The following is a 22,428-nucleotide window of genomic DNA, read 5'->3' as shown; positions in this document are numbered from 1 at the left end:
TTTAAACTTACATACACACAAATGAAAATGTTCTACTACTGCCTACGAATACAATACAGATGGCTGTCATAATATACACCAGTATATCATGGTCCAGACACACACACTGATGGACACACAGTAGGACCAATCAACACACACAACACTGCAGCCAATCACCAGTTAGAGCACACTCACTATAAAGACAGAGGGCATCAGTTTTCCCGCTCATTCGGGATGCAGCCTCTCAGAAGGACAGAGCTCACAGCTTACAGCACAGATATTCACCATGTGCTGAGTGCATAGACTGGTTAGGATAGGCATAGGTCTTTAGTTTAATCAAACATAGTGTCGACCCACAGTGATAGTATGTTCAACAGTTTCTAGCTTAATAAAATAGTGTTGAACTATTTCAAGTGTTGGTAGACTGTATGTGTTACTGCTGGGGTTAACGCAGTCTCCATGGATCCAGAGTACCCAACACATCAATGGCATCATACATTCATGGGTCTGAGGTACATGCATAGTATTTCTACATTAGTGCAAATAGGAGTCCTGAAGTGTTCCTTCATTCTACATAATCAGAAGGGACCGTGCTGTAAGCATGGGGCGCACATTCTGTTGCTGGGTGATCTTTGCTTTCAATTGGCGGAATTGGACTGTGAGGATGATAAGATATAGGAAAGTGGATAAGATCAGGATTACAGCCAAGCGTGATATGAGGCAAACAAATGGGTGTATTTGTATGTTTGAGCCCCAGTTCCAAAAATCATCCGACCAAGTGGTGGCTTTAATTTTTTTAATTTGCCTTTTTACTTCTTGAGTTTGTTGAATTATTTTCGTAAATGTAGTGTGCATTAGCCAATCTTATCCGAATCTTGTGTAGTTCCTCTGGTGGGAGATTTAGATCTGGGGCGGGATTCTCCCGTACCCAGCGGGATGGAATGGCGTGAACCACTCCGGCGTCGGGCCGCCCCAAAGGTGCAGAATCCGCCGCACCTTCAGGGGCTAGGCTGGCACTGGAGTGGTTTGCGCCTGGCTGACTGGCGCGGATGGCCTTTGGCAGTGCGCCAGCCGGGGCCGAGGGGATCACGCCGGCCGGCGTGGGTCCGCACATGCGCGGGAGCGTCAGCAGCTGCTGACATCATCTCCATGCACGCGCAGGGGTGGTTCACCTTCGAGCTGGCCATCGCGGAGGCTTACACAGCCGGCGCGTAGGAATAGAGTGCCCCACGGCACAGGCTCGCCCGCGGATCGGTGGGCCCTGATCGCAGGCCAGGCCACCGTGGTGGCACCCCCCCAGGACCAGATCACCCTGCGCCCCCCTCAGGACCCTGGAGCCCGCCTGCACCGCCAGGTCCCGCGGGTAAGGAACCTAGTCCAATTTACACCAGCAGGACCTGCATAGAACGAGCGGGACTTCGGGCCATCACTTTGGGCCCCCCCGGTGGGGGGGTCGGAGAATCCCGCCCCTGAATTGTATTCCTCATAATATTCCCCTAGATTCTGGCACAGCTCATCAGTGGAATTTGCATCCACCCTTTCCCTCTTACGTATGTCCATTAGTTGAATGAGGCTCACCCTGGCCAGTAGGTCAGGTTTAATGCAGAATGTGGTGTTTGTAATGTCACAATGTGTTGTGCCATACGGATACTGTTTCAAGGAGGTGGTCAGGCAGTATTCCCCTGCTCCCCTGTAGGCTACCCGAGTGATGTCTGTGTCCAGGCTGCCAGCTTCTATGGTGCTGTTTAAGCTTGTGTTTGTTCTAAAGCCACATAGTGCATGCTCATTCAAGTAAACTGGGTATGGGCATGCAATTATTTCAGCAGTTTGCTGACATCTGTCCAGAGTATAGTGCCTATGAGCCTCCCTCCCTTCACCACTGCGGAAGGGAAAGTGCCGTCGTGCCCTATCCACATGTCCTCATGAATATTGACCCTTCAAAAACCCTCAGTTCAACCCGGTCATCGGTGATTATGGGAAGCCCTGATATCATCCCGAGAGCTTCCCTGGAGTCCTTCTACAGTCATCATTGAACCACACTTTGGTCAATTGTCACATCTGGCAGCCAAATAATTTTGGGTGTTTGTTCCCTGTGAATAAATGTTCCATCTGCTCATCACTATTCCATGATGGAATCTGTCCCCTGTCTACCTGCTTTAGATTCTCCCTTAGCTGCTCTATTATCCACTGACCATATGCACTACATAGAGTTCGATTCTGTTGCTGGTCATTGTCTTCCAATTTCTCCCTGATAATTTGGTGTATAGCCCTGGCATATCCCTCCAATAGAGCTACCGTGGGACCTTAAGCTGCATTCCCAGTCAGTACCCCTTCAGCATCTTGCTGATTGCCCTCATTGATGGAATTTAAAGCCTGTTTAACCTGTCGGGTCAGGGGACTGAGTTTGTTGTCCAGATTGGCCAATTCAAGGGAGCTTATAGTTGATACTCCTGCCCCATATGCTGTGATTGCGGAATTTATTAACCCTCTCTTGACTCTTTCCTGCCTCTTGTCCATTCATATCTTCCATTCTAACAGTCTGCAAGTCAAGTGAACGTACAGTCTTTCGAGTTGGGGAGAGCACTACTCTGACAGTTGGCTCCCAACTATATCTTCCATCACAGATACCAATTCATGGTGAATGTTGTTATACAGGATTTTCCCTGTGTGTTTTAATACCAATCCGTTTTGTGGCCCAGGGGTGGCTTCAAGACAAACAGCGTGGGCTGTGTCTGGTGTTAGCTTTGGTCCTGGCCTGATCTCATATAGGGCAAAATTCCCTTCTATGAGTGTCCCGGTGCACCTTTGCCAAGTTCCAATCCTCTTTCGGGGCTATTAACAAGACATCAAATTTCAGGATGCCCTTTTGTTTGAAAATCCCCACCAATCCCCTTTCAGCTGAGCTACCATTTGGCTTTTAGTAAATAAGCCTTTGATTATTGCACCTAAACATGATACTTTTATTGGGGTGTACCATAGTACACCATCCTCATATTCCCCTGCGTCCACTGGAGCAAACCACAGGTATCCTGGGTATAAGAAGTTCATATTGTTTGGGATGTCCTGAGTGTTGATTCCGATGATGAATATGATGAGGTAGATTCCAGGTTGCATTTTCGTCGTTGTCTGTTGGTGTCCTGAAGAGGTCAAGCACAATTTCTGTTGTTATCTTTGGTTAATATTTGATTTATGCTGTCATTAAGCTATGCGTAACCCCCCTTTTAAAAAAATCAATGGTCGAGGCTAGGAACGGTCGAAAAACAACCTTATTTTTAACTGACCGGGAATGTAGGGCGATCTGTTTTATATATATATTTGTTTCGCCCAGGGATCAATTAGATTTAACCGGCCGGAAAATCAGTGCGGCCTGTTTTATATTTTGTTAGCAGCAAGCACATTTGGCTTTAAGTGCAAATAGCAGGTGGAGTCAGTCATAGGTAACTGAAAAAGAGGGAAGAAACAGAAAGAGAAAAAAAACGAGTAGCGTGGCCTTGGCATGTGGGTAACCTTTAAGACATGAGCTGTGAAGAGAAGTGCTGAATTTCTCTTTGGATCTTTGGCAGAACTTGTGGGTTGTGCCATGGACAGTGACACAGGTCAGTGAGGGATTTTATGGTGAGAAAGAAAGACATGCTTTTGCATATCCTAGCGAGTTGAGAAGAGGCGTGGTATGAGAAGAGAACTTCATTCTATTTTTCTATAAAACAAAGAAAAGAGCTAAACTGCTGGAAGAGCATTGGGTGACTTAGTTCTGTTCTCAAAGAAAGTAGAAATAGAACCAGGAAGGGATTGGTATGGTGAAGAAGTTAAATTTGGGTAGAAAATGGAATCTGTATGAAGAGTAAAATTTAGCACACCGTCTTTAAGAGATTAAAATTTAACACACCGCCTCTATGAGATTAAAATAAACATGTGGACCACAGATTGTGGTGGCTGCACAGGTAGGTTCCATCAGAAATTCTTGTACCTTGCATTTCTTCGTAAGTAGGCTGAATCTCATCACCTGGACATCTCAATTTTCAGCACTCCACATCACAGTTTGTAACACGCCCAATACAGACTCATCCTCAGAATCAAGTGTCTCATTGGGCCCAATCCTTGTTTTATCACTGGGTTTCCAAACACGTGTTTGTTCATTATACGCTACAGTGGGGATCATAGCGGTAGCTGCAAGGTCTGTGTCCTCATTTCCTATCCTAACAAGTTGATGAGTACGATCCCTTGCCCAGGAAGGTGATGCGCCGTCGGGAGTCACTGTTCAGGTGGTCCGGTGTCACTTGGTGAGACCTAGGCTGTCATGTCCGGGGCTCGTGGGACTTATGCTGACGGGTGAGTCAAGGATGTCATGGAGGTCACGCCAGTCTTCCAGCGTGCACAAGTCACTAGGCATCTGCTGGTCGGTTCGTGTATGTAGGGGCGCTTTGGGCATTTAAAGGATTTTGGTTGTGGCGGGTAAGTGATATAGGAGTCGGGCCGCGGTGGAGCGGTGATGGGGTGTCATCTTCTTCCATCGCTACTGTGAGGGGGTGGAGGTGGTTGTTTTGGACTCCATATGCTTTGAACTGGTTGAAGTGAAACCAACCACTCTTACCATTAGCGTACAAGATCTTGTAGGCAGAGGCACTGATTTTATCAGCTATGGTATATGGGCCTGCACACTTCGGGTACAAGAAAGAATTGGGGTTGTACATGGAAATCATTATCTGCTGTCCGACTGCGTGTTCTACGGGGTGTGCCTGTTCATCAAAATAGGCTTTACTCTTCTTTTTCCTAGCGCCGAGTCGGACAGTCGCAGTAAACTGGGCCGCTTTAATATTGTCACTGATTTGCTGGACAGCCTTCTCGTGGGTGAGGGCTGTGAGAGCAGGGTCAGCAAGATCGAGCCCAAACAAATATTCTACACGTTCAGAGGTCGGCTTGTCATTAATAATAATGTAATCATATTATTATTAATAATAATTATTATTAATAATAATTAGTGTGTGGGGGTAAATCCAGTGGAGCTGGAAATGGTATTGCGGATTATCATGAGGGTAAAAGGAATTACTACATCCCAGTATTTTGTTGGACAGTTTTCCTAATATTGGCTTCTAGTGTCCGATTCGTTCGCTCTACGATTCCACTGGATTGTGGGTGGTACGCAATGTGGAAGTTTTGTTTAATGCCAAACATGGCAATGACATTTTGCATCACGTGCCCGGTGAAATGTGTCCCTTGGTCAGACTCTATGCTCCGGGGGACACCATATCGTGTGACAATCTGCTGTGCTAGCATTTTGGCGGTGGCCTTGGCTCTATTAGACTGAGTAGGGCTGCCTCAACCCATTTGGTGAAGGTATCTGCTATCACCAGGACATACGTAAAGCCATCCCTACAGGGTCAGAGTGGGCCAATGAAATCCACCTGGAGATTTGTCCAGGGGCCTTCTACAGGTTGTGTATGTCTCAGCCTTCCCTGGCATATCTATCCGGGTTATTTTGGACACAGTTGAGGCAATTCTCTGTGTAGTATGTGACATTGTCACGCAATTCTGGCCACCAGCATAATTCTTTGAGATGTTCTGTCTTGGTGTCTGTCATAATATACAGATCAGTATATGATGGTGCAGAGACACATAGTGACTGACACACTGCAAGGCCAAAAAACACACACAACACAGCAGCCAATCACCAGTTAGGGCACGGTCACTATAAAGCCAGAGGGCACTAGTTTTCCCGCTCATTCGGGATGCAGCCTCTGAGAGAGACAGAGCTCGCAGTCAGTAGCACAGACCTTCACCATGTGCTAGCAGTCTAGGCTGGTCAGGTTAGGCATAGGTCTTCAATCAATCTAACATAGTGTCGACCCACAGTGCAAGTATGTTTAACAGCTCTTAGTTTAATAAAATAGTGTTGTACTTTTACAAGTGTTGGTAGCCTGTCTTTGTCACTGCTAAGGTAAACACAGTCTCCACAGATCCAGAGTACCCAACACATCAGTGTCTTTGCCCTCATGTCCCTGTCCATTGTGGAACTGGTAGATGAGCTGATTTCTGTCTTGCGTAGGGACTACATATGTACCTTCTTTTAATCCATCTTTCATGGATTTTGAGTTTGTCCTTCCATTTGTCATATGGGGCTGGGTAGATTTCGTCCAAAATTTTCTTGAGTGAATCATCCATGCATTGGGCCTAGACTAGATTGGCTACATTGGTCTGGGACACAGTTCTCCTACTGGGTGGCTGCCAAAAGTGGGAACCGGCGCCGGCTATAGCTTGGACATCTGCCTTGCAGTTGCCAGGTGGGGAGGTTCTGTGATGGCTTTTGACTTGAATGATGCCGTATGTGAGGCCAGCAGCTGCCTGTAGAATGTATTTCAGTAAAGGGACTGAAGGTAGGGGCTTTCCTTCTGCAGAGGCAAAACCTCGGGCTTGCCATAGGGGAAGTAACTCAGTCAGGCTATTGCTAACTTACATCCTGTCAGAATGTATGTTGGCATGGGTGAGGAATGAATCTGGGTGGGTGACCACATAGGCTACTGCGGCCAGTTCGGCGGCTTGGGCACCCAGCTGGCTGGGTAATTTGAAGGCGATTTCTTCCAGTGTGTGTTCTCCATATAGATTTCACAACCAGTGATCCTATTCTTGTCCTCTATTGTGGATGAGCCATCCACGTAAATTCGTAGAGCAGTGTCTGTTTGCTGTGTGGCTGCATGTTTGATTCGTGTCAGTGGCTCTTGTTGCTTAGGAATAAACAGACCTGCGGGGTCTTTGGTGGCTATAACCAGGCACTCATGTGGGGCTCCCCGGTAATGCAGCTTGTTGGCTAAAAATGTGGGCACTTTAGCTCTTTTAACTGTGATGTCCCTACCCTGCAATAAGTGTCCAGCGTGCAGCACGGACCTGGCTTACCAAGCCGTCCTAAAGTCAACCATCTAGTAGAAGTTAGGTTGGGGTGTGTTCCTTAAGAATAGTGACGGGATTTAATCCTGACATGTACGCGAAATACTGCACAGCCCAAAATACCATGAACAGGTGCCGTTCGCACCCGGAGAAGCCCTGTTCTACTGGGTCCAATACTCGGGAGGCAAATGCTATGGGGCCTAATCTATTGTGTCACTCCTGCAGTAACACTGCAGAAAGGGTATGGTCCATGGCTGTAACTTCTATTACGTATGGTAATTCTGGGTCAGGGATTAGTAGGGCTGGTGCTGTGGCGAGGGTGCATTTTAAATCGGTTACTGTGGCTGTGTGCTGAGGGGTCCAGTTCTGCACGGCATTTTTCTTTAAAGGGTCAGACTTGGATCAGCTTGAGTGGCAAAGCCAGCAATGTGATTCTCACAGTACCTTACCAGGCCTAGGAAGAATTGGAGGGCACTCACGTTTCAGGGTAGTGGTAACAGTAGTATTGTGTCTATTCTCTTTTGCTCAAACTCCCTCTTCCCATAAGTGATTATTGTTCACAGGCCCAGGTATAGCACCTTTGACGCCATCACTTGTGCCTTCTTCGGATTTACTTTACTTCTTATAGAGTGGAGCAGTGCTCGTAATTTGTCTAATAAAGTTACATGCTCCTCTCTGGTGTTGGTCTGCAGCAGAAAGTCATCGACATACTAGGCCAGGCAATCGGGTCAGGAAAAGTTTGCTCATCCGGTAGCTAGCTGTCTGTGGAAAATGGAAGGGGAAATTATGGAAGCCCTGTGGGAGACAATCCAAGTATAATGTTGGTCTTGGAATGTGAAAGTGAACTTGTACTGGCAGGATCGATTTAAAGGGATGGACTGGAGACCATTGCTGATGTCCAGCATGGTGAAAACTTTTGCCTGTACCCCTTGTTTCACCATAGTGGCAGGGCGTGTAGCTACAGTGGGGGTTGTGTGGGGTGACTTTATTTAGTTCTCTGTAGTCAATTGTCAGAAGTCATGATCCGTCTGCTTTTCTTACTGGCCAAATTGGTGCATTGTTGGTAGAGGCTACAGATCTTAATACCCCCTGTTGCAGTAGACTGTTAATCACCTCAGCTATCTCTGTCTCCGCCTGCCTGGGGAAGCCGTATTGTTTCTGGAGATTCGGGTCTGGCCCTCAATTAGCACCTCCCCAGGTATCTGTCCACAATCATATTTATGTCTGGCAAACACCTCTTTATTCTTTTGAAGGACATCCCGGATTGTTGGATCACTGCCAGCAACTCCTGTACACCTTGGCACGTCACTGGTCTCCCCTCTGGCCTCCTTCTGAGCCTCCTTCAGATGGCTGGATCTTGGGGGTATTGCGACTCCTGTACATGGGCTGGATTCTTAACCGCCCAGCGTGATCCCATTCTGATTCTCTGGTCCCCTGCTGGCGGTCGTATTGAGTTTTGCGCTCTGTGCCAAATTGACATATTTGCATCCTATTAATGGACTGGGCACTGGATTCTCTAAGTCCGTGTGAATCTCCGGTCATCTGGGCCGGGATTCACGTGGGCGAGATTTGGTGCAGGTATTTCCCAGCGGGACCCTGGTGTGGTGGATCTCGTAGTGGGACAAAGATAACTCCTTAAGGGTGTTGTTTCTAAAGTCCATTGGAGAGCCATCCCCCACAGTGCAAATCCTGCTCACCCAACCCCCACCAGAGACCCCCCCCATAAAAGAGATCCCCTCTCCCCCAGAAACGTCCCCATTATAGAGACCCTCTACTCCACCTCCACCAGAAATCCCTCCATTATAGAGATTCCCACCAGAGACCCCTAGAAGAGAAAGCCACACCAGAGACCCACAGCAGCGACCCTCCATAAGAAAGCCCCTCACAGTGATCTCCCATTACAGAGACCTCCACCCAAGACTCTCCCTTAAGAGACCCAACCAAGGAAGCCCCCATAAGAGAGACCGCTGCCTGGAAGCCTGCCATTACAGAGTCACCCTCCCCCCCTCACCCTTGGAAGCTAACAAGCAGTCCAGACAGAGACAATGAAAAAAAATCATTGCTTTAAAACTTATCTGTGCAATACACCTGCTGGCTCAGGCAGAGGAAGTAGCACCTGGCAATTCCTAGAGAAAAAAAAACACATTATCTGGGTTTAAACCCCCTCAGATCTTTGATCTGCAAGGTTTTCATTCACATCTATGTGAAATTGATTTTACTAGACTGTGATTGACAGTTTCCATGCATACCCTGCTGTTTGACGCTCCTGGACCACATCAAAGACAGTTGAGTGCTTTCTGCACAGAAAAAGAGTTAGTGAGAGCAGTTGACTGTCTTCAGGGGATCTTGAGGATGTGCAGTGTGCATATGTGGTGCCACCTCCAGCCTGAATTGGCCTTGCTGTCTTCTTTGGTGTCAACCTTGGCTGCAACAAACAGGTCAAACCAACCTCCGCAGGATCGACGCCAGTAATAATGTCTTCATCTGGAAGGAATTGGAGAAGGAGAGAGACTGACAAACAGTTAGGTCTTCCATTCCGGGACCCTCAAATCCACCAAGACTCCTCCACACTTACCATGACTGTCCCAAAATCTCTCAGAATGTCATACAGTGAACCAGTTATGCTGGTAAACCTTCCTCTGCACACTCACTCCCAGCCAGAACAGGAGCCCCTGGATCCCAAACCTCTGCCAGCAACATTAGAGAGTTTGTGCTCAGCTGTCCCCTGCTCATATAGAGACTTACCCTTTAGCCGTGAAAGGATCCTCAATGGTGAAGCCATGCTCTTTAGGGTTTGATTGTTACCAGCTGCCTCTATGGTGCTCACTGGATAAAAGCAAATTACTGCGGATGGTGGAATCTGAAACGAAAAGGAAAATGCTGGAAAATCTCAGCAAGTCTGGCAGCATCTGTAAGGAGAGAAAAGAGCTAACGTTTCGAGTCTGATAACTCTTTGTCAAAGCTCAGGTAGGCTTTGACAAAGAGTCATCAGACTCGAAACATTAGCTCTTTTCTCTCCCTACAGATGCTGCCAGACTTGCTGAGATTTTCCAGCATTTTCCTTTTCATCTATGGTGCTCATGCTCCTGGAGTACAGGACACTGTTTACGCATCAGAGGTTGCAGGTTATCCAGTCCACTAATAATCCTCCCAGGCATAGCACCTGTTCCTTTGAGGAGGCACTTGAGAGTGATGTGCTATCACAACTAGCAAGGCTAATCCCTTCTTTGAGATAGGCTTCAGCTGTGAAGCTAGAGGCTGCTCATAGCCAAAGGGGTGAAATTGACTTTCATGAGAGAAGCTGCAGCATGGCTCTGTCCAGGGGGGGTGTGATAGGACAGACAGGCTTCAGCTGGGATTACCTCTGTTATGGGTCTCAACAATATTTAAAGATGGCTTGAATACCTCCCCGGCGCAAAGCCTTCCCCAACCCCCAGCCCAGGGGTCACCCCAGACCTGGCTCCCTCCGGTATCCTGAACATCCTCAGACCCCTGAAGGCCCTCCCTCCACCCCCCCCCCCTCCCCCCCCCCTCCCCCCCCCAGAGCACTGGGGAAGCAGTGCCCGTGCCCTTCAGCTGCATGTCGGTAAATGAAGTGGGCTACCCACCTCCTCACTTCCTATAGACATCGGTGGGGCTGGAAGATCCCACCATCAGCCAATCAGCCAATGGTGGGCCGCCTCTGCTGCCAGGGAACATCCCGCTTGGGGGGAGGGGGTGGGGGGGGGGGGGGGGGGGGGCGGCGGCGGCGAAGAAACCCTGTCCAATGTAACTAAGTTGCGATATCGGAACAACGTTCTCAATGCACCTTTATGACATTTATTTTTTCCTGTTTGAGTATTCAGAATGAAACAGCAAAGATTGTTGAACAGAGTTCATTCAACACATGCAAACTAGAAGTGATAAAGCTTCCACAAATCCACTTCAGGTAGACCCCTTATGTAGTCTTCCCCAGACAATGTAAATTAATGTTTTACATGTGTCCTGGTAAAATAGTCAAGTAGATTTGAATTATGAAAAGTAATCCATTACAAAAAAATGCATAAAATGACAGTATTTTGAAAGAATGGTGAACAATCAACCATTGGGAAAGTAAGGTATAACATTTCAAAGATTATAATGGTTTAGGTTCTAATAGTTCATTTATACATGGAAAATTGCCAGATAACAAGATTATCTCAAAATTAAATATCAGATTCATATGCACAGTCTAAAGATGGTAAATAGATTAAGAGGTTAAAGGGTGGAGGCATGGGGCTTAAGTAGGGCGCTCTTTCCGAGGGCCGGTGCAGATTCGATGGGCTGAATGGCCTTGTTCTGCACTGTAAATTCTATGATTCTATGAGGTGTTCAAGTCTTACTGCTGACAACATGAGATTCTCAGAGTGCTGTAAACTGGCTATTCCAGAGCCTGTTCCACCTTCCCTACTGTCAGCGTAATGAACATTGGGAGAAACTGGGCCATGGAGGGGCAATTGTGATATTGTTTGGTCAGGAGTTAACAGCATAGCATTGCTACTGCAACTCAGCTGTTGGCAAACGTCACTTCTGTTTTGATTTGTACTGTTACATCATTCTCCCTGTTACCAGCAACCAAAAGAGTTTACCTGTTGGAGTCTGGGATCTAGTTTCTGTCATAATATCCACTCATGTATATAATGAGATGCAGACAGGCAGTGATTGACACATAAGATGACCAATGAACACACAACACAGAACAACCAATCACCAGACAGGACACCACCACTATAAAGCCCACAGGGCATTAAGACTCCCGTTCTTTTCGGGACCCAGGCACTGAGACAGTCAGAGTGCACAAGTCAGTGGACATTATTGCCATGTGGTAGCTAGTAAGTTTGGTCGAGCCAGTAAGAGGTCGTCAGTAGGATTAGTAGAGTGTCAACCCACAGCTGAACGTGTACAGCCGTTCATAGTTTAAATAAAACCGCGTTGGATCATCTCGGTTGTTAGATGTTTGTTTCTAGTTTCCCTGCATCTAGTTGCAGTCAATGTCAAACCAACCTGCCTAACACATCAGTTTCGATATTTAATATCAGTCTTTTTTGTTGAATATCTTCCAATAGAAATCAAATATGTGGTAACCTAACAAGGCCTAAATTTAGGCCTGATTAAAATTGGCCATTTTAAATTAAAGAATTGGACATTTTAAAATCATATTGCAGTCAAACCACAGGCATGCTGTTGGAATTCAGACTTGACCAAAGTCAAATACACAAGTAACAGACCAACTGCCAGACCATGGGCGGGATTCTCCACGATCAGCGCGATGGCCCGACGCTGCCGTCAAAAACGGCGCGAACCACTCCGGCGTCAGGCCGACCGGAAGTAGGGGAATTCTACGCACTTCCGGGGGCTAGGCCAGCGCTGGAGGGGTTGGCGCTGTGGCAGCTGGTGCCGAAGGGACTGCGCGAGTTACGCATGCGCAGAACCGCTGGCGTGGTTCCGCGCATGTGCAGACCGGCCGGCGTATTCTGGCGCATGCGCAGGGTGGTGTCTTCTCTGCGCCGGCCATGGTGGAGCCCTACAGGGGCCAATGCAGAAGGAAGAAGTGCCCCAATGGCACAGGCCCGCCCGCAGACCGGTGGGCCCCGATCGCGGGCCAGGCCACTGTGGGGCCCCCCTTGGGGTCAGATCCCCCCGCACCCCCATGAGGACCGCACCAGCCAACTTACCTGCCAGATCCCGCCATGTGGGACCATGTCCAATCCATGCCGGCGGGACTGGCCAAAAATGGGCGGCCGCTCGGCCCATTGGGACCTGGAGAATTGGCAACGGTTACTGACTGGCGTGGCGTGAATCCCGCTCCTGCCCGAAAACTGGCACCGGAGAATACGGCAGCCGGTGGTGGGGCAGTATTCACGCCGCCCCCCGGGATTCTCCAATCCGGTGAGGGGGTCGGAGAATCCTGCCCCATGTCTGGACCTGTCCCGTCAATCACCCATCAGGAGATATATGCACTTGTGTATTGTCAGGAGCCCAGATCGGGCCAAACTTTCTGTCACCCAGAGTTTCTACTGTTACCTTATATAGGGGCTGGTTTAGCTCACAAGGCTAAATCGCTGGCTTATAAAGCAGACCAAGCAGGCCAGCAGCACGGTTCGATTCCTGTACCAGCCTCCCTGGACAGGCGCCGGAATGTGGCGACTAGGGGCTTTTCACAGTAACTTCATTGAAGCCTACTCGTGACAATAAGCGATTTTCATTTTCATTTCATTTTCATATAGGAACAGGTTATGTGCAGCCCATACCACCAGAGATGGGACACCTGGGCAGGCTCAGAGGACCTGTTAAATGGTCATTAACCAGAACATTGGGTGCTGAGAACCCCTCCCGAGGCATCATTGGCAGCAACCAGAGGAAATGGCAAAAGGGTGCGAAGGGAGGGGGATAAAAAGGCACATCAAGAGCGAAGTCTAAATGTAGGAGGTGACCTTGACCAGACCAGAGAAGAAAGAAAAGAAGGAAGGAGGGAAGAGACTGTCAGCAAGAACCATCTTCGAGGAGATGGACTGGAGGAATGCAGTGATCAAATCCATAGCCCTACCAAGCCATCTTTGCTGGTAGTATAAATGGATCTTGGGTACCTCTAGAATATATTTTGTGGGTAACCTACGGATTAATTAATAAATATTGTTGAATTTAAATTTGTGTGCGTGGTTTGTTCTTTACACTTATTCACAGTGCCAGGGACCCGGGTTCGATTCCTGGCTTGGGTCACTGTCTGTGCGGAGTCTGCACGTTCTCCCCGTGACTGCGGGGTTTCCTCCGGGTGCTCCGGTTTCCTCCCACAAGTCCTGAAAGACGTGCTTTTTAGGTGAATTGGACATTCTGAATTCTCCCTCTGTGTACCTGAACAGGCCCCTGGGGGGGATTTTCACAGTAACTTCATTGCAGTGTTAATGTAAGTCTACTTGTAACAATAACGATTATTATTATTAAAGACGCCTAGGTAAAACCTTTCAGTAAGCAAACTGGTCAAAAGTATTTGAGGTTTTACAGGTGCAACAAATATTATTGTGTATAAATAGTATAGTTGGTAGCCTTCATCAAGCTAAAACAGGCATGGGAGGTAAGTATGTGGCGTGGATTTTATTAATTTTAACCCATTTTACAAACTTCTTTGATATGACTAGCTGCCTGCACAAAGTTGAATCTAATAAATACTTGAGCTATGAAGGAGCTCCAGTTTCTTTCTTTCAGTCAGCAGGAAGAGATTTTAATGTCAGGAGTTTAGGGCGAAATTCTCCGCACCCGCGGAAAGTCGTAAAACCGTCGTAAAAATCGGGAGCGTTTTACGACGGTCGCGAAGGCTTCATTTCCCGACGGATTCACTTCCTGGAAATGGGCTAGTAGCGCGGCCGCGTCAATTACGTGCGTGATGACGACGGAACGCGACGACGACACGATCACGCCCACGTGACGCCGCCCGACGCCGTAAAAAGGCGCGGGCGACCACAGAATCTGTCGGGCAGGATGTCGGAGCCGAGGAGAGCTGCTCCTCGCTTTGTAGATGCTGACGTCGAGGCGCTGCTCGATGCCGTGGAGCAGAGGAGGGGCATCATCCGCCCGCGGAGAGGGCATCGCCAACCTGCCAGCGCGGTACGCCAGGCCTGGCGTGACGTGGCTGCTGCCGTCAGTGCTGTGGGGCAGACCCCTCGCTCAGCAGAGCAATGTAGGAAGAAGCTACACGACCTCACCAGGTCTGCCAGGGTAAGTGCCATGAGGGTGCCCCCTAGTCACAACCACCCCCCCCCCTTAACTTAAGCAACCCCCCCCCCCCCCCCCCGGCAGGGGAGGGGGGGGGGGGGGAGAGGGATTGGGGCAGAGTTATTTGTGGGTGGTTCACAAAGTTGTCACAGACCCAGCGCTCTGGCCCCGAGGAGAGATGCATCGTCTTATGACAACTTGCCCCCCAAACTGTGCCAGTATCTTAACAGACTGCTGATACCTACCGTTTTGTAATGATCTACCTATGTTCCTCCCCAACAGGCCAAGGCCGCTCATAACCACCGTGAGCGGCACAAGACTGGAGGGGGTTCGCCCAACCTGCACCCCCTCAGCACCTTTGAACAGAGGGCCTGGACCTTGTGGGGGGGTCTGCCACCCGCGATATCGCGCAATGCGAGGTTGGCGGAACTGCAGCAAGTGAGACAACCCTCCCTGACAAACACTCACCCCTCCCCACCTCGGCCCTTCAACAACACCTGCCCCACTGGGGATACCTGCCCCATCCTCTGTCCCTTCACCCACCTGCATCCTCTGTCCCTTCACACACCCTGCCCACTGGGATACCTGCCCCATCCTCTGTCCCTTCACACACCCTGCCCACTGGGACACCTCCCCCATCCTCTGTCCCTTCACACACCCTGCCCACTGGGACACCTCCCCCATCCTCTGTCCCTTCACACACCCTGCCCACTGGGACACCTCCCCCATCCTCTGTCCCTTCACACACCCTGCCCACTGGGACACCTCCCCCATCCTCTGTCCCTTCACACCCTGCCCACTGGGACACCTCCCCCATCCTCTGTCCCTTCACAAACCCTGCCCACTGGAACCGTCCAGCGGCCTGCCGAGCAAATCGAAATAACCTGTCTCATTCTCTTCCCTAGGACGTGATGCCGAACGACCAGGGCCGTCTGCCTCCAGACGGAGACAGGAATCTGCCGCCACCTCACCCGGGGCCTCACAACAGAGGGTGCCCGATCAGCGGGCAGCCCTATCCGCCCCAACCCAATCTGCGGACCAGGACGCACAGAGGGTTCGAAGTCCACCACCACCACCAGAAATGGCCACGGACAACCCTCCTGTCGCTGAGCAGCCCCACACCCTGGAGGAGGCCCTAAACATTGAGAGCGTCGGGCTTGCGGCACTGCTTTCTCCCACCACATCCATCATCCCAGAGACACACACCCCGGCGGGCCTATTTAGTGATGAGTCTCCTGGGGCACAGTCTGGTTGGCACATCACAGCTGAGCAGGTACAGCAGGTGGAGGTCGGAGCAACAGAGGGCCCGGACTCGCGGAGGCCAGACCAGGCCCAGGATGCAGCTGGCTCCCAGACGTTTCTGAGTTCCTGGAGTTTATCAACCCACCCGCACAGCCGATGCCTCAGGAAACCCAGGGAAACAATGGCGGGAGGAGGGCAGCCTTCCTGGCTCTGCAGACGCTGTTAGAGGAGTCGAACCGCGTCCAAGAGCAGGGAGTGGTGCCGCTCATGGCAGAGACCCAGTCCGACACCGCACGGGTGGCATCCGCGGTGGAGGCAATGGGTCAGGTTATGCAAGACGTTGGGGTTAATGTGCACGCGTCATCCTCGGCCCTGGACAGGGGTGCCCTCTCACAGGCAGCAATGTGCCAGAGCCAAAACGACATTGCCGGCGCCCTGCGGGCCATGGCCGAGTCTCAGCAGGTCATGGCCCAGTCGCAGCAGTCGGTCGTGGAGACCATCAACCGCCTGACACATGTGCTGGATGGCGTCGTGCACACACAGGTTGAGATCGCACAGTCCCTGGCAGGAATGTCTAACTCCCTGGACTCCGTCTCTGCAAACCTTCGGATCCTGGTGGATACCGTTGCAGGCCTCCAGGACTGGCACCTCCCCGCTCGCACCTCTGTCCCAAAGTGAGGCCCGGGGGCCACCGGGCTCCCCGAGGGAGGAGGAGGTTTCGGGGCCCGTCCCATTAACTCCATCACGGGACGTCCCGGAATTCTCGGCCTCCCCCCGTCCCATCCCTGGTGCATCGGGTGGGCAGCAGGCAGAGCAGGGTGGCACAATGTCACCCGAGACACCCGCAGAGCAGCCTGGCCCATCAAGGCCTGGTCGCCCCAGGAAACGCTTAGCCAAGGAGAAACGAGTCGAGGGGGGCGATTCGCAGCAATCCTCCTCCACTCCTGCTGTATCATCTGGGGAGTCACTTAGACGTAGTGGTAGGGCCCGTAACGCAACTAAGATAGACACTGAGTAAGTTGGCAAGGGTGAAGGGCACAGTTTAGTTGTAGGGGCTAGGGCACCTGTAAATAATTGTTAATATTAAACGCACTGTTCCACCTTACTTGTAATACCGTGTGATTGTTCCACAGCCACAGGAATCGTGATGGTGACCGAGTGTCGCTGGGGGTGACGGGTGGTGAAACCTCGGTGCCGGGTGTGCAGTCCCTGCCCCTACCCCCTCCCACAGCTAGCCCACGCGGGCACGTGATGGAGTGTCAGTGACGAACTCAGCGGCCACCAAGGTGGATGGTTCAGCTATTGCCATGGGTCAGACTCTCTCTAACGATTCTGAGCTCACAGCTCTTCGCAGAGCGGGCTGTCATCATACCACATGGCACTGATCACACCCGCTGACACAGCCATCAATGTTGTGCCATTCCGTCTGCACCCAGTGATAAGCGTCATGTCGAAGTGGAGCAGTGTACACTGAGGGGGGGGGGGGGGTTCTGGTGGTGGCAGTTGTGTGGTGACCCTCTGCATGACTAGCGATGCAGGTGGTGGTTTGGTGTTCATCGGGGACGTCACATGCGATGCGTGAACCGTGCTGCCACCAGGGCGTCGCGTGCCCGCCGTCCTTGCCGGGTCCGTCGTGCCGCCTCCTGGACATCACCAGCACCTGGGTCGTGTCTGCGTTCTGCGCCCGCCACTCCGCCAGCCTCCTCCTCCTCCTCCTCCTCCTCCTCCTCCCTCGCCTCCTCCTCTTCCTCCTCCTCCTCTGTGCTGGCACCACTGCCACTAGCTTCTCCCTCCTCCTCCTGCAACAGGTCATCTCCCCTCTGCATCGCGATGTTGTGCAGCGCACAGCAGACCACTACAATGCGAGCGACCCTGTCGGCCTGGTACTGCAGGGCCCCTCCGGAGCGGTCCAGGCACCTGAATCTCATCTTCAGGAGGCCAAGGCAGCGCTCCACCACACCCCTGGTTGCTGCATGGGCCTCGTTGTATCGTGTTTCCGCATTGGTCTGAGGCCTCCGTAAAGGCGTCATCAGCCAAGACCTCAGCGGATAACCCCTGTCGCCTCGCAACCAGCCCCTCAGCCGGGGGGGACGTCCCTCAAACATCGCAGGGATGAACGACTGCGCTAGTATGTAGGAGTCATGCACACTCCCTGGGAACCTTGCACAGACGTTCATGAACCTCATGTGGGGGTCGCATACCACCTGGACATTAATGGAGTATGTCCCCCTCCTGTTTGTGAACACTTCCTTGTCCACAGCAGGCGGGCGCATGGGGACGTGAACACAGTCGATTGACCCCTGAACCCTCGGTATCCCGGCCACACTGGCAAATCCACGGGCTCGTGAGTCTTGACTTGCTTGGTCCTCGGGAAAGGTGATGTAGCGATCCGTGATGGCATAGAGGGCGTCGGTCACATCCCGGATGCACCTGTGCACCGATGACTGGGAGATCCCGGAGATGTCCCCGCTCGGAGACTGGAAGGAGCCGGTAGCATAGAAGTTCAGAGCGACCGTCACCTTGATGGCAACCGGGATCGCGTGTCCTCCCCCCGTTCCACGTGGGGCGAGGTGCGACAGGAGTTGGCAGATATGTATCACCGTCTGCCTACTCAGCCGGAGTCTTCTCCTGCAGGTGATGTCCGGCATTGTTAGGAAAGAGACCCGGACACGGTACACCCTCGGCTTTGGTCGTCGCCTCTGGCGCCGTGGCTGCACCCTCACTCTCTCCTCTTCCTCTTCCTCCTCCTCCTCCCCCCCATGCTGCTCGAAGACTGGCAACTCCTCGGCCCTTCCCTCTGCTGCTGCAGCTGGCCCTGCAGCCACTGCGGGTTGTGGGTGTGGATGCTGCTGCATCTCCAAATCCAGTAGAGCGGCCCCAACCACTGCGCAGAACATCGCCGTTCTGTTCCCATACATCGTGCTAACCTACAGAAGGGTGGTGGGAGGCAGAGAAACGGGACATGTTAGACGGAGGTTAGTCGACACCTCGGCAGCCGCCAGCCATGGGATACCAGTGTGTCCCGGTGGCCTGGTCGCGCTACTGACACGCGGTCAGCCTAACCCCTGGTCACTTTCTGCATCCAACGGCCAGTAAACTATGGCCTCCTCACGGGTGCGTCAGTGGCCTGTGTCCGGAAGCCACAGGGGAACCAGCGGCCGTGTCCTCGTCACCGGCACACCATGGCATGCTGGCAGACATTTTGTTACGGGGTTGGACGGCTCACTCTCTACCTAACCCCCCCCCCCCCCCGTCGCCCCCCACTGCCTCCCCCGTCTCCCCCACTGCCTCCCCCGTCTCCCCCCACTGCCTCCCCCGTCTCCCCCACTGCCTCCCCCGTCGCCCCCCACTGCCTCCCCCGTCGCCCCCACTGCCTCCCCCGTCTCCCCCCACTGCCTCCCCCGTCTCCCCCACTGCCTCCCCCGTCACCCCCCACTGCCTCCCCCGTCGCCCCACACTCCCCCCGCTCTGGACCCCCTCCCGTTCTCAGGGATGCCTTCCCCGTTGTGGCCAGACTCGAGCGGTGCGCTGAGCGGTGCGCTGAGCGGTGCGCTGAGTGGTGCCCTGACCTCCTCCAAGCTGTCGTCAGCCAGGCCGACTGGTTGACGAATTTAAAAAGCAGGTGTGTTTCACGACGTGCAAACAGGGCGCCATGACGTCGGGACTTCGGCCCATCCGGGCCGGTGAATAGCGGGGGGGGCAATCAGTGGCGATTCTGGTCGTGTCAGGGGCGGGAAGGAGGCGTTTGTCGGGAATGGCGACTCCGACATTTTGCGGGGTTCGGAGAATAGCGGGAGGGCGTCGGAACAGCGTCGCCGTAAAAATTTCCGACGCCCGCTATTCTCCGACCCGTCGTGAGTCCGGAGAATCTCGCCCTTAGTTTTTTAAAGCCCGATGCCCAGATTGAAAGAAGAATGTTTTGATTTATTCTTGTAACGTAACCCAACATAAATAACTGATTTAAGCAACTTCTCTCTTGGTGATCAGTAGCCAGAGAGTTAAACCCCATGAAAAGGTCATTATTGTCTTGTTCACATCCACTGTTGAAAAAATGAAATGAAAATCGCATATTGTCACGAGTAGGCTTAAATGAAGTTACTGTGAAAAGCCCCTGTCGCCACATTCCGGCACCTGTTCGGGGAGGCTGTTACGGGAATCGAACCGTGCTGCTGGCCTGCTTGGAGTCACAGGGTTAAAACAATTCAATTCAAAAAAGAAACTCAAAACAACAAATCCAGTTGATTTCCATTTATTGATAATTATAATTTTGACAAATAGAAGAGTTCATAGTAAAAGGTTTATGTGCGATCAGAATGCATACAGGAATACCAAGCATGAAAAGCAAGGGTTAGATAAGACTTCATATACCCACAACCTAAAAGGGACAGTTATCAATTGTCAGCCATGTTGTCATATGGTCCACATGTTACTGGCCATCTCTGTCTAGAGCAGAAAGTTAAAGCAGTTTATGAAGTTGGTAGCTGCAGATGGAGTTGCTGGAAAGTGACATTTACCATCTTAGCTCTGCAACTCTTGATTTTCTAACTTTTCAGTTTTTCTCAACAAATGTACATTTTCTTTACATTTCTCTAACTAGAAACACTGTTGTCAAAATAAGACACAAACTAGAAAGATCAGTAATGGTAATTTGCTGTTTTTGAATGTAGCTGTAGAACTGACCAAAGATGTGCCGCTTAGGTGGACTGGCCATGCTTAATTGCTCCCTAGTGTCCAAAGGTTAGGTGGGGTTACGGGGATAGGGAGAGGGAGTGGGCCTAGGTAGGGTGCTCTTTCGGCAGGTCGGTGCATACTCAATGGGCTGAATGGCACTGTAGGTGCAATATATGGGTCAACAGTGCTGCCATGTCGTTCAGCAGGCTAATGTATAGAATGATTTTACAGAGAAAGGTGAAGTACATATTTAATTTCTATGTGGTCCCTTTTGAATTTATCACAAGAAGGTGAAATTACGAAACAAATACATTGCACTGTTTACTTTAAAAACGGTAGAAAAGATATCCTTGGCATTCTTAGCACTTGTCTTAAAATTCTACAGAAAGATATGATAATTTTCCCCATTTATCTGGGTTTTTGAAAACCCAGGATTTTCTATATTTTCTAAACATTATTCTTCAATTTATTGAGCTGGAGGTTCGGGTATCTGCTCGGTGGCTCCTTAACACTTTGCAGTTACACAACCACAATTCTTTACATGGGTGTAGGTGAACTCAATCGTCTTGCCGTCTGGACAATGTAGCATGGTACTCTGTTTGTCAGAAGCTAACTCCTGACAGCAGCTGCACTTATGTAACATCATATTTGTTTCAGCGGAATATCTGTCAAAGAACCAAGAAGACATATTACTTCAATTACATAGATATATAAAAATACATTATTAATCTCTCAACAATCATGTTAAAATATTATATCTGCATGCATTTCTTGTCAACTTCTTTAATTATAAGATTCTGATTTCATATTTATAACTGTCCATGTCAACCTGTCATTACTATCTTTACTGACCAACCTAGGAGAGGTGCTGCAGCATCATTAGTGCAATGACAAATTGGCAAATTCACAAACTGAATTCTAAATGTGGACACAGGACTCAGTAATTTGTAATGAAATACGAAAGAACAGATGTCAGCCTTTAAACTGAGGTCTGTTTGCCAGTAGGGTGCAGCCGAAGCATAGGCAGTTTGCATTCTAAATGTGCTCACAGAAGCTTACAATAAAAATGTATGAAAAGAAGGAGAGAATGTATAACTTCAAACTGAGTTCTGTCTTCTTTATCCTAACCACAAGTTCCATTTCACCTAAAGACTGCTCTTGTGTCGATGTATGTCATACTATGATATATATATTAAAACTTTGGCCAAGAACTTCCTCAGAGTTGATCCTGCTCATTTACTTCTACTTTACCAAAAGTGAGGCAAGAAGTCCATTTATAGGTGTAAGCCCATTTTCTGCTGTTCTTCTAACAAAGTTACAGCAGCAGAACATGAACAGCTCCGAGGAAATTAGCAGGATACATTCCCATTCAGTAGTGTTTACTATTCACAGCAATGAACTTCAAAGTTATTGTGTCACAACACGTAGTAAAGAGTTAAACTTTATCCTCACTCCTCATACTGTTGACCAGTGTATGTGGACAATTCCACATCATTGGTCCCCCATCTCACCCAACCGGTCGTTTGTCATATGTAAACATCAGCAGCTCTTCAACCACATGGGGTACTATGTCGGCAGCATTTCCTGTCAACTTTATTTCATTATAAGTTCTAACATTTTACGTAAGTTCATAGTGGGAATAATCTACATAGTTGTGGTGCAGTGTCACCACTGGTGGGAGCAGGCAATTATGGCTTCATAAGTTTATGTAGGCAGTTTTCATTATAAATATGGGCATATAAATTTTTATTGGAGGTATCAAAATAAGAAAGACATACAACTTTAAAATGGTTGCTGAATTTCATTGCAATCCCTGGTCCAATCACCCTTGTTTTATTTAATGACAATGCTTGGTCTTGACTTGCAGCAAGGTGTGCCATCGGAGATTTGTAAATTGTTTGCACATATACTCTTTCATTAGGCTGA

The 22,428-nt window shown here is 50.1% G+C and overlaps 1 protein-coding gene across 1 annotated transcript in view; it reads right to left on the bottom strand.

The window, feature by feature from the left end:
- Positions 1 to 20,064: 20,064 nt before the first annotated feature.
- LOC119970929 (mucin-5AC-like) overlaps positions 20,065 to 22,428 on the bottom strand; it is a 152,637-nt gene continuing 150,273 nt past the window's right edge. The window contains 1 exon segment of the mRNA XM_038806038.1: positions 20,065 to 21,167. Within this exon segment, the coding sequence (XP_038661966.1) occupies positions 21,008 to 21,167 (160 nt within the window). The 3' untranslated portion in view covers positions 20,065 to 21,007.

This window comes from Scyliorhinus canicula, chromosome 9 (assembly GCF_902713615.1).
Source record: "Scyliorhinus canicula chromosome 9, sScyCan1.1, whole genome shotgun sequence".
Classification (NCBI taxonomy): domain Eukaryota; kingdom Metazoa; phylum Chordata; class Chondrichthyes; order Carcharhiniformes; family Scyliorhinidae; genus Scyliorhinus; species Scyliorhinus canicula.
The sequence above is the reverse complement of the archived record's forward strand: the minus strand, read 5'-3'. Positions and strand labels throughout refer to the sequence as shown.